Raw genomic sequence first — 15,709 nt, 5'->3', positions numbered from 1 at the left:
TTCCACTCATCCACAACTCTATTACCAAACCAGCAATGGTTTCAAGTTGGAAAAATTTAGATTCATAAAGGATAGAGGAAAGCAAAAGGTACGGTAAACAGAGTTGTGGATGAGTGGAACAAATTCCAGAGTAGCGTCAATGAAGCTAAAACATTGTGTAATTTTTAAAAATAGGTTATACAAATACGTTGGACCTGCCAGTTTAGTCTGTGCTAATAGGCCTTCCATCAGTGGATGTGACAGACAACTAGCTTAGGCCAGTAACATGGGCCAGTGGGTGACTTGGACCTGCCTAGCATGGGCCAGTAGGCTTGCTGCAGTGCTCCTTTACGTTCTGAAGTGAAGCAATGATTTCAGGACCGAAACATCTTCAATAAAGGTGTCCTGTGTGAATTAGTGTCCAAGTGGTTGGCATCTCGCTACAAAGCTGAGAAACCAGGAGCTATCATTCCAACTTCGCAAATATAATTAGGCAGAAATATATATATATATATATATATATATATATATATATATATATATATATATATATATATATATATATATATATATATATATATATATATATAATATATATATATAATATATATATATATATATATATATATATATATATATATATATATATATATATATATATATATATATATATATATATATATATGTCGTGCCGAATATGTAAAACTGGTCAATTAGCAAGAACTCATTTAACATTAAGTCCTTTCTAAAATTTTCTCTTATACGTTTAAAGATATATTTTTTCATTAATGTTAATGTCAAAAATTTTTAATTTTGCTCCAAAAGAATCTTAGAAAACTTACCTAACCTTATTATAAGAAGAACAATTTATTTTAGCCTAACCCAACTAAATATATTCTAGATTTGTTTACAATAATTTAATACTAAACAAACATAATGAAATATATTTTTTTCGTTAGCTTCAGAATAATTTTGGCGAAATTATTGCATACACAAATTTTCTCTTGTCCTATATGGCAAGATGAGCGTTGCTATTTAAGACAAGATCGCAAGTTCTGCCTATTCGGCACGACACACACACACACACACACACACACACACACACACACACACACACACACACACACACACACCCACACACACACACACACACACATATATATATATATATATATATATATATATATATATATATATATATATATATATATATACATACATAATATATATATATATATATATATACACGAGAGATACATACACAATCTCTGATATACCTTGGATGAGTTTCGAGTGTTTTCCTACTCCCAGAATGTTTTCATTCCTGTGTAGTCTATATACTTTAAAAACCTAACAAATTAGTACACGTGGAATGCATTAGATAAAAGAGGTAAACACAATGCACAGCTTCAAGAGTAGACATGATCAAGCCCCGAAAGCCAGCAATCAGTTAAACTGGTCGATAAGTGGTGGAACCAGGACGAAACGTTGTCTTGAAATAAAGACTTTGTCTGAAAATAGTCTTCTTGCCATAGGGAGTTACAACTAGGTGACTACAATACACAAACTAGGTGAATACAGCTAGGCGAATATAACTGAGTAAACGTCAGTGGTCCGCTCTCTGACCCGTCTCCCACCTCCGAAATGTTCCTAGTCTCTGGCGGCGGGAATTTACCCAACTGATGGAACATTACATATAAGCAGCCTCACCGTAGACAGCCATCAGTATTGATCTGGCTTTTGTGTAGGCAGGTAGAGAGAGAGAAAGAGCAGCATGAGAACCAGGGAGGAAGACAGTCACCAGCGCCCGGGCACACCCACCCCTGAAGCCTCGCCTCACCTGAACACTACCCCATCATATGACCACAGTCTCAGGGATAGCACTAGCAGCGTCTCTTCCATACTTAGCGTGAGCACTTACACTTTCTACCATTATGGATACTTTTATTATACCTGTACTAAATCCGATGGTATATATAGATTGTGTAAACCTGGAAATAACTGGTTTGGCAACCGAACTGTAGATGTGTAGCAGTGAATTCTTTAAGCAGATTTAAAGTTAGAAAAATACGTCAGTAGGCCTTACCTCTCTCGTACCAACTGGCCTTCTGCAGTGCTCGTCCAGCATGCATTGTATGTAAGACATGCCTTGCATTGCCCAATAAGCTTACTACAGTCATCATCTATTGTGTATTGTGAATGGAATCTACTTAGCATGGTACCGACAGACCTATTGTCCTCGTCTAAATGTGAATATGACCTACTGCATGGGTCCATGTAGTATGCATTGGCTTTGCAAAGCTCCTGGTAGGCGAAACAGCCCTCGTAAATGTTTCATTACCTCTGACAGTTCAACAATAATAGTCCTGATGAGTGAGGTAAGAGAGAGTACCGAGTGGTCAGCAAAATAGTTGGCCGAGTGTCTTCCTCTCGCTCTGCCTCACCCAATTATTATACAATCTATCCTCTTAAGATAGTCTTTTTTCTGTATGAATATAAGCCGATTTCTTTATATATGCCATTTTAAGTAAACTTAACATCGATTAAGTAAATTTAATTAATTATAACATATCTTAAACACGAATGGAAAACCGTTGTATTGAAAGACTGTTTTGTAAGCGTCCCAAAATGAGTTATGTTAAACAAATCATACCACGGGCGGGGATAGAACCCGCGATCAGAGTCTCAAAACTCCAGACCGTCGCGTTAGCCACTGGACCAGCTAGCCACAATAAGATTCGTCCAACATAACATGATTAACATCATCTAACATAACATGAGTTACGTTAGCCTGGATGCTGATATAGTTTATTACCTCGTGTATGAAACCCATTCTGTGCAATGGGATATGATAGAGAAACAGCTACCTTTTATTCCTACAATGTAAACCGTACAGTTTAGGGTAGCAGCTAGCAGAAAACAGGGAACCACCAAATTTGTCGAAACTCTTCTTTCAGTCGAATACCGGTAATTATAACAATTACGACATTAGGAAAAAGCGGAGAGGTAATCAGTTCTGTAATTTTGATGCGTGGTCCAAGTCGGACCGAAACGTCGTCGTAAGCTCCCCTCTCATATGTGCGGGTTATTTGTGTACCATCTCTTATACACCACATAAATATTGTATGTTCTAGGCTCACTCAAGAGCACCATTGTCTAATATATATTTTGGCCAAAGAATGATGGGCGAAGACTAGCTTGGGGTTACCGACGATTGCTTAACTATGGTCTTGAAGATTTTCCCGGGTGAAGGTCCCAGACCAGACTTACCTGTCGACAGCCTCATCAATGAGGCTGTTAATGTTTGCTTTAAAAAATAAAACATATCAGCATTGTACTGATGAAAGAAAAAATAGAAGGGTTAATAGGGATTTGGATTTGAGACAGGTGGTGGACTAAGCATAAGGAAAGTTTATATACGATAAAAACTTGTTGGACGTGGCCATGACCAGTGATTATAGTCAGGTATTGAGGTATCCAATGAAGAATGTAGAACGTTTTGGCCAAGGATCATTTGGAGTGGTATTTTGGTATCTATACCTAATATATTTTAATTGGTATACAATACACACGCAACACACAGGTGCCCTTATTAACAAAACGTTTTTGCCTCTGCAAGCTTTATTAGCTGATACAGAAGTAATTCCAATAATGAAGACAGAAGTGGAGAGGTAATCTGAGGTGATCAGTCTTGATAGACGATGGTCAGTTTCTCAGTGTAAAGCATAAGACCAGAAATTTATACATTGGAGTTAAACGATGTGTAGCAGCTATGAAATGTATGTGAGTGGGGCCCACTAGAGGTAAATAGGCCATGCTATGAAAGTTAAGACACATGTGCAACATCTGGATATCTTTATTGTAGACGTTTCGCCATCCAGTGGCTTTATCAATACAGATTCTAGGACATAATAGGAAGACAGTAGAACTATATACAAAAGATGAGGTAATCAGTCCCTGATTACTGATTACCTCATCTTTTGTATATAGTTCTACTGTCTTCCTATTATGTCCTAGAATCTGTATTGATAAAGCCACTGGATGGCGAAACGTCTACAATAAAGATATCCAGATGTTGCACATGTGTCTTAACTTTCATATTGTCGGTATTTTATACCTTTCTTGCACAACAGGCCATGCTATGTTGTTGTTAGCAGTAGAGTTGTTAAAAGACATTCTCCTGTATCAAGATACCATGGTGTTGCCGTGTCAGTCAAGTATATTATAAATGTTATAACACCATAACACTGACAACACAGCAAGATCATAGTATCTTGCTTAAGAGAATGTCTTCAACAACTGTCTAGCATGACGTATTTCCACAAGGGGGCCCTGGTGACCGAACCTGACCTAACTTAACCTTTTCTAACCCAGCCAAAACTTCCGGCCTCCCTAAAATACCCATAAGCTGAATCATCATGGACTCAAATGTCTGCTGGCCAAAATGTCCATGTATTTTGGTAGTTTTGCATGGGCAAACATTTTAGACCAGTACAAATAACTGGCATCCATACCTAACCTAACTTCAGTTATATATACATGTACGTATATACATATATTTTTTCAACAAGTCGGCCGTCTCCCACCTAGGCAGGGTGACAAAGAAAATCCGCAAAACGAAAATGTGTCCATCATCATTCAACACTTTCACCTCACTCATACATAATCACTGTCTTTGCAGAGGCACACAGATACGACAGTTTAGGAGTCCCTCCAATTATTATTATTATAATCAAGGGGTAAGTGCTAAACCCGGAGGATTAAGGAGTCCCTCCAAACTACCAATATTCCAAACCCCTCCTTTAAAGTGCTTCCCATTTCCAGGACTCAAGTCCAGCTAACCAGTTTCCCTGAATTCCTTCACAAAATATTACCCTGCTCACATTCCAACAGCATATAGACAACCTAACTGGACCTGTCCAATATAATTGAATCTAGCCTAACTTAACCTAACCTAAACCAACCCAGCCTAAATTAACATACTCCAATTAACAAGCCCCCTAACCAAGCTGAAATATCCACCCTCCCCATCATAACTGTCCAAAACGTCCTAAGCCAAAACGTTCTGTCCAAAACGTCCATCCACAAGGTAACGCATGCCGAAGAGAGAGTCATTGTACTTACCTGTGGTCGAGCCCTCTTGCTCAGCCTACCTCCCATGCTTCACCACCTACCTGGAGAGACAGGAAACACTTGGTTATCAGTTCTCAGTATTGAATTAAGAGCTGTGGGGGTCCCAAGGCAAGCAAGTTGTCAGGGATCCCTTCCAATAAAACTTTAGTGCTAAATTTCATACTGTAATTATTATACAATTTGTTCACAATATAAAAATAACCCACAGAGGAGAAATAAACTTATGACGACGTTTCGGTCCGACTTGACCATTAACTAGTTAAATAATTATTGGACCGAAATGTTGCCATGAGTTTCTTTCTCCTATATGCGGGTTTCTTGTACAGCCTCTCCTCACTTAGTGATATACTCGTTTACCGATACCTCAGACTTACGATGGGCACTCTGATGGGCTTTCTGACCAGTATTTATATCTAAATAATGTATATTAGAAGTGATTTCCTCTATTCTGTTTATTTCAATATACAGTACACTACTGTATAAACATTTAAAAATATACAGAAATGTTATAAATGGTGCAAAAGTGACATTAAAACAATAACGAAGATGGTTGACACAAACCCACTACCATTATAGTATGCTCCTCACTTAGCGCCGAATTCGTTTAACGAAGTAGTCTTAGGAACGGAACTCCGTTGTTAAGTGAAGAGAGGCTGTATATTGTTCCGTTCACAGTATTGTGCCTTTTTATTCTTTATATAATTTGTTAAACTCCAATTATTTTTCCTATAGATGTGAACTGACACGAAAAGCAGTCATTCGAAATGCAATTAGTTACAATGCATTGTTTTAGTGCCCGAATTGATTTATGGGGGCCCCCTTTTGTGTGAGGGCCCTGGGGCTAGCATCCCTATTACACCTCACCTTCTTCCTCTTTAATCCAAAACTGAACATGCTCACCACACTGTTACTCAAAGATGATAAACACAAACTATGAGAGACAAGGCACAGTACTACAAGCAACAATAATTTAGCTCTAGCTAAAGTATAATTAGATCAAAATTATGCATTACTAACAAGTTGATGAATGAGACATGTGCAACATCTGGATATTGTACATGTCTTATCAATTTTTCTCTTTAGAAAAGCAAAACTGAAGTCTTGCCACTCCCTATATTTTAAAAATGCCTACCAAGGGGTGGCACTGATCAAGCTGGGCAACAATGTTTTAAGGCAACATGGGCATACATATCAATTAATTGCAAAGTACAGCTATGTCAATTTTACACCTGGGATGAAATGGAATAATCATTATGCCAGGCCCATGCTTGGTAATTTGGAATAGCTATGGGGTTACTTCTCATTGAAGTTTTAGAAAACATCTATTTAGAACACATTCAGAAAAACCATTTTAGTAATAATGGTAGAATTACTAGTAAAATGTTAGGTAAAATGACACTTTCTCTGCACTGGAGTGAAGAAGCCACTGGCTAACAATATATTTCCAGAATGAAGGTTCCCAAGTGTTGCACAAGTGTTATATTTATCATCTTGCCAGTTTTCTAAACCATCTATTCAAACTATGTTAGATATAAACTAAAAAAATAATAATCTTTCACCCACAGGCTGGTTCTGCAAGCTTTACAATTGGTGGTGCCACAGTGAGTTCAGTATCAGATGGATCGACTAGATACATACTGCGTGACTCTGCACCAATACACAATAACCGTCTAAATGTCATGAGCAGAAGCCACAATGAAAGACTACACCATGCCCTTAGAACACCCACCCCAGAAACCTCAAGATATGAACCTAACTTCATGTTAAGTTCCCAACTCTCAGAATACCCAAAATATGACTCTTGCTACACAATGCGATCAGCCTCTCCAAGAACCTTGCGCAAGTCTGAATCTAGATACATGGTTCGGCCAAAAATTCGTACAGGAACCAAACAATTTGACCCAAGATTAATACTACAGCCACCAACACCTGAGCTTCCCCGAAGTTATGGATCCAAGCACAGTGATGGGCTGGGAAAGGAACGGAAGGAGGTCGAGCCAGGCACTCTATACGACTCATATTGGCACATTCCTCGAGCTTCACTCTGGTGTTCACACAAAGGCTGTGTGTATGATTCACAGCCTTGTAAAGAATGCCAGTGGAAGGTAAGACAGTGTCTCCTATTCTGATAAATTCTAGTAAGCAAGTAAGTTTATTTAGGTACAAGTACACATAAATACAGTTACACAAGTAATCATACATAGTAATACGTGTAAATTACTGTATTTAAGATAACCCCCAAAAAAGTCAGACACAGTGACTTATTTCCATTGGGGTCTAAGACATATAGTAATGTACCTGTACTAGTACAGGCACAACTTACTAGTAATTCTCCAAATAAAAATAAGTCAAACCCCCAAATTTACAAGAGTGACATTCCTAGAGGACTCTCAAGTCTGGAGTGTGCAAATAAAAAATTCTGCCCATGTAATATATTTTGTTTTGCATTTCTGCTCTTTAAATTAAAATATCACTAATCTCATTAATATTGACATTCATAAGAATGTCCAAAGTCTGAGTGTGGGAAATCCATTAACAAGGTTTTGAATACAATTAAGTGGTTAGATGTTCAATTTAAGGATCGTCAACTTCATAAATAAAAATTGACACCATTAAATCACTTGTGAATAATCAAACCTTATTATAAATGAGAAGCCTTTATTATAAATGTTGTAAAATTGTAGCAAATGAATTATGGAACTCCACAGTTTGGGTGATTGCATAGGTCATGCCAAGCAGGTCAAAAGAAAGCCAAACTGTCATAAATATGTACAGTGTTTTGAAAAATTGCTTTTTTTTTTTTTTATTATTATTATTGAGATATACATTCAAATTATAGGTAGTAGATTGGCAGACAGCAACCGCCCAGGGAGGTACTACCGTCCTGCCAAGTGAATGTAAAACGAAAGCCTGTAATTGTTTTACATGATGGTAGGATTGCTGGTGTCCATTTTTTCTGTCTCATAAACACGCAGGGTTTCAGGTACGTCTTGCTACTTCTACTTACACTTAGGTCACACTACACATACATGTACAAGCATATATATACACACCCCTCTGGGTTTTCTTCTATTTTCTTTCTAGTTCTTATTCTTGTTTATTTCCTCTTATCTCCATGGGGAAGTGGAATAGAATTCTTCCTCCATAAGCCATGCGTGTTGTAAGAGGCGACTAAAATGCTGGGAGCAAGGGGCTAGTAACCTCTTCTCCTGTATATATTACTAAATGTAAAAGGAGAAACTTTCGTTTTTCCTTTTGGGCCACCCTGCCTCGGTGGGATACGGCCGGTGTGTTGAAAGAAGAAAGATACATTCAAATCAATTAATATTGTATGAATATTTTTAAATTCTGCACCAGAATTAGCTTAGCAACATAACTAGGAATATATTAAGACCACTTACTCAATCTGAGTAAATCAGTAAAACTGATTTTTTTTTAGTTTTTAACTATGACCGAGTAGTATGTTTGCATAAAGTCAACCCAACATGTATCTTATTATATGCAACTAGTGACAGCATTACAACTGAGAAGTAATCACTATATTTTTTCAACAGGAAGAATGCTCATCAACATGTTCATCCATCAATCCCCCACCAACATTTACAGCACTTGACAACTACCGCCCAGTCAGACCACGCCCTAAATGCCACCAGTGTAGCTGTGGCATCATCTTTGCCATTACTACAGTTTTTTCACTTTTAGTTCTTCTGCTAATAACAGGCTTCATTCTCTATATTGAAAGTGAGTGTAAACAAATTACAATAGCCCATTTTACTTAAAAAGTGAGAGAGAGAGAGAGTGAGAGAGTGAGTGAGTGAGTGAGTGAGAGAGAGAGAGAGAGAGAGAGAGAGAGAGAGAGAGAGAGAGAGAGAGAGAGAGAGAGAGAGTGAGAGTGAGAGTGAGAGTGAGAGTGAGAGTGAGAGTGAGTGTGAGTGTGAGTGTGAGTGTGAGTGTGAGTGTGAGTGTGAGAGTGAGAGTGAGAGTGAGAGTGAGAGTGTGTGTGTGTGTGTGTGTGTGTGTGTGTGTGTGTGTGTGTGTGTGTGTGTGTGTGTGTGTGTGTGTGTGTGTGTGTGTGTGTGTGTGTGTGTGTGTGTGTGTGTGTGTGTGTGTGTGTGTGTGTATACTCACCTACATGTACTTGTAGGGGTCAAGTCTTAGCTTCTACCCTGCCACTTGCCAGATTAACTCCCTTCTGGCCTCGTAGGCCGTATTGCACTTACTCATGCCTGCCTTCACCTCTTCCTCATCAAGGTTATTCAACTTTCTGACTGACCACTCTCAGACTGAAGGAATGTTTCATAAAATCCATGTCACTCATCTCCATCTGACTTCCAGCTGTGTCCCCGAGTACCTGTTTCCCACTTTTCAAACAGTCTATCCTTGTCTACCCTTTCAATTCTCCAGTATTCTGCTTGTTGTAATAATGTCTTCCTGGTTCTTCCGTCTTCCAACATTGTTAGATTCAATTCTGTTAGCCTCTCTTCACAGCTCATACCTCTTAGCCCTGAAAATAGTCTCATTGCATGGCTCTGAACATTCTCCATTTCCTTAACATGCTTTTCATACCAATGCTGAATACTCCAAGATAGGCCCAATATATGTAGTATATAGGGCCCTGAATAATTCTTTGTGTCGAGATTTCTGAAGGCATCTCTTAGATTGGCTAGACGAGCATTTGCTGCAGAAGTTATTCAGGTGATGTGAGCCTCTGGTAATATGCTAGACACCATGGTTACCCCTAGGCCTTTTTCTGAGTGAGGTCTGCAGCCTATGTCCCTTAATTCTATACTCTCTGAATGGTTTTCTTGCCCCTTCTCCAACCTTCATAATCTTGCATTTCCTGGGGTTGAACTCAAGTAGTCACTTATCCAACCATTCATTATGCCCACATCAATTTGCAGCCTTTCTCTATCCTCATCTGTTTTTATTCTCCTCCAGCCTTACATCAGAAAACAGGGATACATCTGACTCAATCCCATCTGGAATGGCATTCACATAAACCAGAAGCAGTACTAATCATAATAACGATCTTGCAGAACCCTGCTTATTACTCTTTCCCATTCTGACATCTCTTCCTGGACAATTACTCTTGGCATCCTTACCCTAATATCCTCTTTAATCTACTAGAGTACATTACCTGTTATTTCTTTTTGCTTCTTTCCCTGTTGTGTGTATGGCACCTAGTACCTGTCTGTGTACTCTTGTTTCCTAGGCTTTCTGCTAATGCCCATTTCCACTGAGAAGACTTCTTAAAAATATTTGTTCAATACTTTACAGACTTCTTTGTCACTTTTCCTGAGCTCTCCTTCTTTTTGCAGTTAAATTACCTGGTTCTTTACTGTTGTCTTTCTTCTGATGTAGTTGTAAAGCAGTTTTGGTTTAGGCTTGACCTTTACTGATACATCATTTTCAAATTGTCACACAGCCTCTCCTCACTCTTGCATGTTTGTTTCTGGCTAATCATTTCACTTCTCTGTTCTCATCTATCCTTTGCTTCCTTAGCATATCTACACTCTGTTTCTCTGGTTTGCCCCTCTGACTGAACCAAGGTCTGTGATTTTTCATTTCTGGTTATGAAGTTCTCTGCCTCCCAACATTCTCCAGCTTGGTACTCCATCTCATCCACTGACTTCCCTGCATTGCATCTGGGAACCCCCCAATTCCTTCCAAGTTCCCACTTCTAAAGTGTGTGTGTGTGTGTGTGTGTACATGTATGTTTTACTCAAATTTTTGGAATGTCAAACATACAATACCACAATCCTACTATACATGAATGTCCATTCATTCAGATTTTGCTACCTTTTCCATAAAGAATTAATATAAAAAACATAGTGTCCTAAACTTACACTATTCCTGCATTACAACCACTCATCCAAACAGGCCACTTAAAAGTTTGACACTACAAAAATGTGCAAAACATAACCCTCCTTAATATTAATGTTTTCAATGAGAAAGCATGTTCCGAGTTACAACCAAGTCATTTGTCTGTAGAAACAGCAGGAATGTAAAACAGTAATACGAACTGTATTTGTATGTTAATATAATATGTAATATTATCTAATTATGTTTTTTGCATAAAAGATAAATTAGTGTAAGAAATACTATACTGTTACGACATTTTTATAACCCTATATTTATTCTTCCTACTAATCAAGGCAGTTCATAACTAAAAATAATTCTAAAATTAGATAGAAGTAGCACTGGGTAACACTAATGACTATTTTATTCATTGCAGTGGTCCTGAAGCATCAAACAGCGACAGTTACAGACCGGATGTAAAACAAGAAGCATTTCTCTCATGTGTCATGATAGCATATGAAAGTCCTTTCATTATGTACATATACGAGAGAGAGAAAGTACAGTATTTTAGTCTTACCAAACAGGTGTTGGTATGAAACTAACATTGTTAGGAGCCCTCTGCTTCTTATACCAAAGATTTACAATCATTTCAATTCAGTTCCTCAATATCTGACAGTATCTCCATTGTGTATATAGTCACCAAGAAGTTACTAGGAAAACCAAAAGCCTAAATTTTGGGGTACAGTATCTATTTATCCCTCTTTCATCTACTCACTAAAAGATTTAAATATTGTAATACTGGATATCAATTTAGGATTAAAGGCAATTTTTGATAGTGTCCAAGAGACAAAGCATTGTGATCTCTTGTCTGTTATGTATTGTTGGCATGTTATATCCTCAGCAAACAGGGATACTGATTGTTAATTTAAATTGCAGGATTTCATGTCTACACTATATGCCACTTCCACTGAGGGTCTTAAGCTGACATTAATTTCATCAGACTCATTTTATATACAAAGACTAGCAGATTTATTTAATATCTTATAATTCAACATGACTAGTCTCTTTGTTTATATAAATTAATAGTATGATGAAGCTGTTCACTTGCCAGCTACAGTTTTGTACTTCATACACCAAAAAAAAAAAAAAAAAAAAGACCTGTTTGACTAGGAAAAGTATATCTAAGCATTACAAGAAAAAAAAAAGTCATTCCTCCATAGTAAAGCCAAAGGAAGTTGTCTCTTCACTGTCAATAATATAAGAAAATCCAGCAGTTGGTAAACATTTCCTAGGAATTTCGGCTGATGACAGTAAGTTACTTTTAACTGAAAGACTGATTATTACTATATTATTACTATTATTATAATTACCATTAAACATGAGTGGCATGAGTACCCAGGGCAGGAAAAGTATACAAAGAAGAAATTTAAATTAAAAATATTAACATATCAATGCGCTCGATATGGTTGAATATGCATCATCAAATACTGGTATGAATCATAACACTTATACATTGCAAGCCCAATATTTTGTAGCATTACGGCCAATGCAGTATTGTACTTTACTGTAATACTGTACAGTACTAACCAGTACCTTAATAATATAAAATCACTGTGTGAAGTCTTGCATTACTCTTTTGAACATTATATGTTAGTTTAAAATTAATCTGTGGCATTATTCCATTAACTGTGGATCATGACTTACTGATATATTAGCCTCAATCTTAATTTTACAAACTAGATTGATATATCTAGAAACATAATGTGTAAATAATTTTTCATGCAGTTCTTCCTATTTAATTTCAAACACAGTTAAAAAACTATTGGGTAATTATCCTTTTTTTTTATTCTAAGGTCATCTGGGTATTAGGTAAAAGTGCCAAAACCTATGTAAATAGCAAATCAATCTATAAAGACAACTGCCCTATGTATAATCTTAATTTGGCATAATTATCATACATCATGTCACTTAAGTTTTATATGAAATATGGATCTTATTTAGCTAGTCTTCAGTAAAAAAAATTCATTTAACCTTTCAAGGTAGACCTGCAAAGTGCTAAAAATTAAAAATTATTACAAAAATAACAATATTCACATTACCCTTAAGTTTGGTAAAGCTCAAGGGCTTGTATAGTCCAAATATACTTGGAATACGAGAAAACAACAAAAAAATAATAGTAGTTTTCCTGCTTTATGATAAGGATGGACTTTTGTAAATTTGAACTGGTGGCCCATGCTGATATTGTCAGGTAGTTATCTGTGATTATCAGTCATTCCAATGACTGTCATTTAGTGACTTACGTCAACTTTGTTATTGATGTGTAGTTAGGATTTATGTTATTCCATGAATACGATTTTCAATAAGCTACTTTTCAATGACTAAATTTACCGTTTTTTTTTTATAGTACATTAGGTAAATGACAGCACTGATTATGTCAGCCTTTGAGAAGGGGCATACATCACAATCCCATGACCCACCGAACTTCAACATTCTCACCCATCTTTCATTCACCAGATCTCAAGTCCAGTTAGCCAGTTTTCCAGAATCCCTTCATATATATTACCTTGCTCACACCAAAACACTTTTCTTCACTCACGACGCTCGAAACACTTTCACAAATGACCGCTGGATGCTGAAACCTCTGCCATTCAAAACCTTCATCACCCCCTCTCCTCTTTAAATTATAAATACCTAACATACTAATAAACTTCTTTCTAATCTCTATGCTTCTTATTCTCAGCATAATATTTACAATACACACTGATCTCAAATATAACATCTCCACTGCCTCCAGCTTCCTCACTGCAATATTTAAAGGCTATGCTTTATATCCACATAAAATTGATGGTATATATAAATAATGAGATATTCGTCTCACTGCCTCTAATAATCCTTTTTTTTTCTACAAATGTTTCAAAACTTCACCTGCGTTTCTTCCAAAGTCCATTTTTTCAGCTTGTTTTTCAGTGGCCCATTTGCCACTTCATGCACTTCAAATATCTACATACATTCACCTCCTCATTACTCTATCCTTCAAATCTTTCATTTTTTTATTTATTTTTCTTATTCTAATACCTTGCTCTTGCCTATGTTCATTTTCAACTTTCTTTTACACTCACTCCCAAACTCCTCCATCAGCTTTTGGAATTCTCTTCACAATCCCTCACAAGCACAGTGGAACTGTGTTATTCCAGTCATGGTACAGTATTGTGCCTTTTTATTCTTTAAGAGTATACATATATACATATGTAAATGTATGAAATATAACCACAGTGAAAAGTAAAACCAGTATTATTACAAGTGCTTTAGTGATTTCTCATATGAAGAAGGAACAGTGAGATCATGAAAGTGTTTGGCATAATACTGTTTTTCACTGTGGTTATATTGCATATCAAGATATCATCTGTTTCTTGTGATCTTATTGCATATGTAAATATATATGCATATATACATATAGTGACATCTAAACTTTCATATCTGGACACCTCTGCAAAGACAGTGATTATGTGTGAATGATGGTGAAAGTGTTTCTTTTTTGGGTCACCCTGCCTTGGTGGGAGACAGCCAACGTGTTAAAAAAAAATATATACATATACCATTCACTGTGGTTATACTACACATACATTACACATTTTTTCTCAATAAATTTTACATCTTATATGCCAAATACTAAATACATATGAAATTTTACTTTATGGACAATAATACCATAAAATCTCATTACATTCTCCACATATTCAAACCTTCCCACAATATTTCATGGAAAAACGTTTACTACCATCTATATATGAGCTACTTTTCAGCACAATGACCAAAAGGTTTGTGATTTCAAAGGGTTAGTATTATCTCATTTTACATACATTTAGATATGTTGTAATTATCATAAGAACAATGTATAATATATGTCATACATAGTTTAAGAGCCTGGCATTCAATAACTCACTGTACCTTGTTTTGTACCCTATTTAAAAAAAAAATGAAAAATAGGCAAATAAATATATAGCTGGTGCTTTTACATTTATTACAGAGATTTCACAGCAAGTTTCTGGTTAATCCTTCTATAAAATGTTTAATTTTTTAGTAAATATAAAGCTATACCTGGAGGGTGTTCTGGGTGTCAATGCCCCCAGGGCCTGGTCCATGAATATTTAGTAGCTGTACAACTACTAAATATATATATATTTTACATATTTTATATGATGCCTCCCAGTACTAATATCTAGACTCTGTGAAAGTTCTGTAATAGCTACCATCCTATCACAGTATCACTCATTGTAGCACGTATTAATGCATGATGTAAAAAACATATGTGTGTGAATTTGCTTTTCTGTGAAGAGCATTTGTTATGTGACTAAATAAATTATAAAAGAGTAATAGATTTTTAATGAGCCCATTCATACTGGTTTCAACTATCTACGAATAAATCTTTTTTACCTCATAGGCTATCTCTCGTCAAGGTATTGTGATCCAAAAAAGGGGAAAACACTCACCATCATTCATTCAACAGCTGTCTTCCTAGAAGTGCACAGACTTCACAATTCAAATGATTTTCCAAACAGTAACACTGTCACACTATTAAAAAAAGCGCTGAACCTATATGAGTTATGCAGCTAAACTCTCAAAACGCCATCACAAAATATAGAAATATAAAAATTATCTTGGTGCACTTACCAACAATTTAGTATTTTGTATGTCATTCCCTGCAAATAAGAACATCCTTTAATCATTTAGGAAATGATTTACATAAATTCTTGAGGGTTTCTTGGGGTAAATTCTCCCATGGCTCACAGATGGCAAC

General features: G+C 36.4%; 1 protein-coding gene across 1 annotated transcript; it reads left to right on the top strand.

Moving 5' to 3' along the window:
* The first annotated feature begins 1,590 nt into the window (after window positions 1-1,590).
* Window positions 1,591-14,986, top strand: LOC128703283 (uncharacterized). Its single transcript, XM_070103384.1, has 4 exons — window positions 1,591-1,888; window positions 6,678-7,217; window positions 8,667-8,853; window positions 11,348-14,986. The coding sequence occupies exons 1-4, from the start codon at window positions 1,754-1,756 to the stop codon at window positions 11,389-11,391; spliced, it is 906 nt and encodes a 301-aa protein (XP_069959485.1). The 5' UTR covers window positions 1,591-1,753; the 3' UTR covers window positions 11,392-14,986.
* Window positions 14,987-15,709: the final 723 nt, after the last annotated feature.

Source organism: Cherax quadricarinatus, chromosome 85 (assembly GCF_038502225.1).
Source record: "Cherax quadricarinatus isolate ZL_2023a chromosome 85, ASM3850222v1, whole genome shotgun sequence".
Taxonomy (NCBI): domain Eukaryota; kingdom Metazoa; phylum Arthropoda; class Malacostraca; order Decapoda; family Parastacidae; genus Cherax; species Cherax quadricarinatus.
The sequence above is the reverse complement of the archived record's forward strand: the minus strand, read 5'-3'. Positions and strand labels throughout refer to the sequence as shown.

Excerpts from the sequence above, each read along its gene's own strand:
- LOC128703283 (XM_070103384.1), top strand. The coding sequence starts at position 1,754 with ATGAGAACCAGGGAGGAAGACAGTCACCAGCGCCCGGGCACACCCACC. Across the intron at positions 1,889-6,677 it reads GCGTCTCTTCCATACTTAGC|GCTGGTTCTGCAAGCTTTAC; the intron begins GTGAGCACTTAC and ends TTTCACCCACAG. Across the intron at positions 8,854-11,347 it reads CTTCATTCTCTATATTGAAA|TGGTCCTGAAGCATCAAACA; the intron begins GTGAGTGTAAAC and ends TATTCATTGCAG.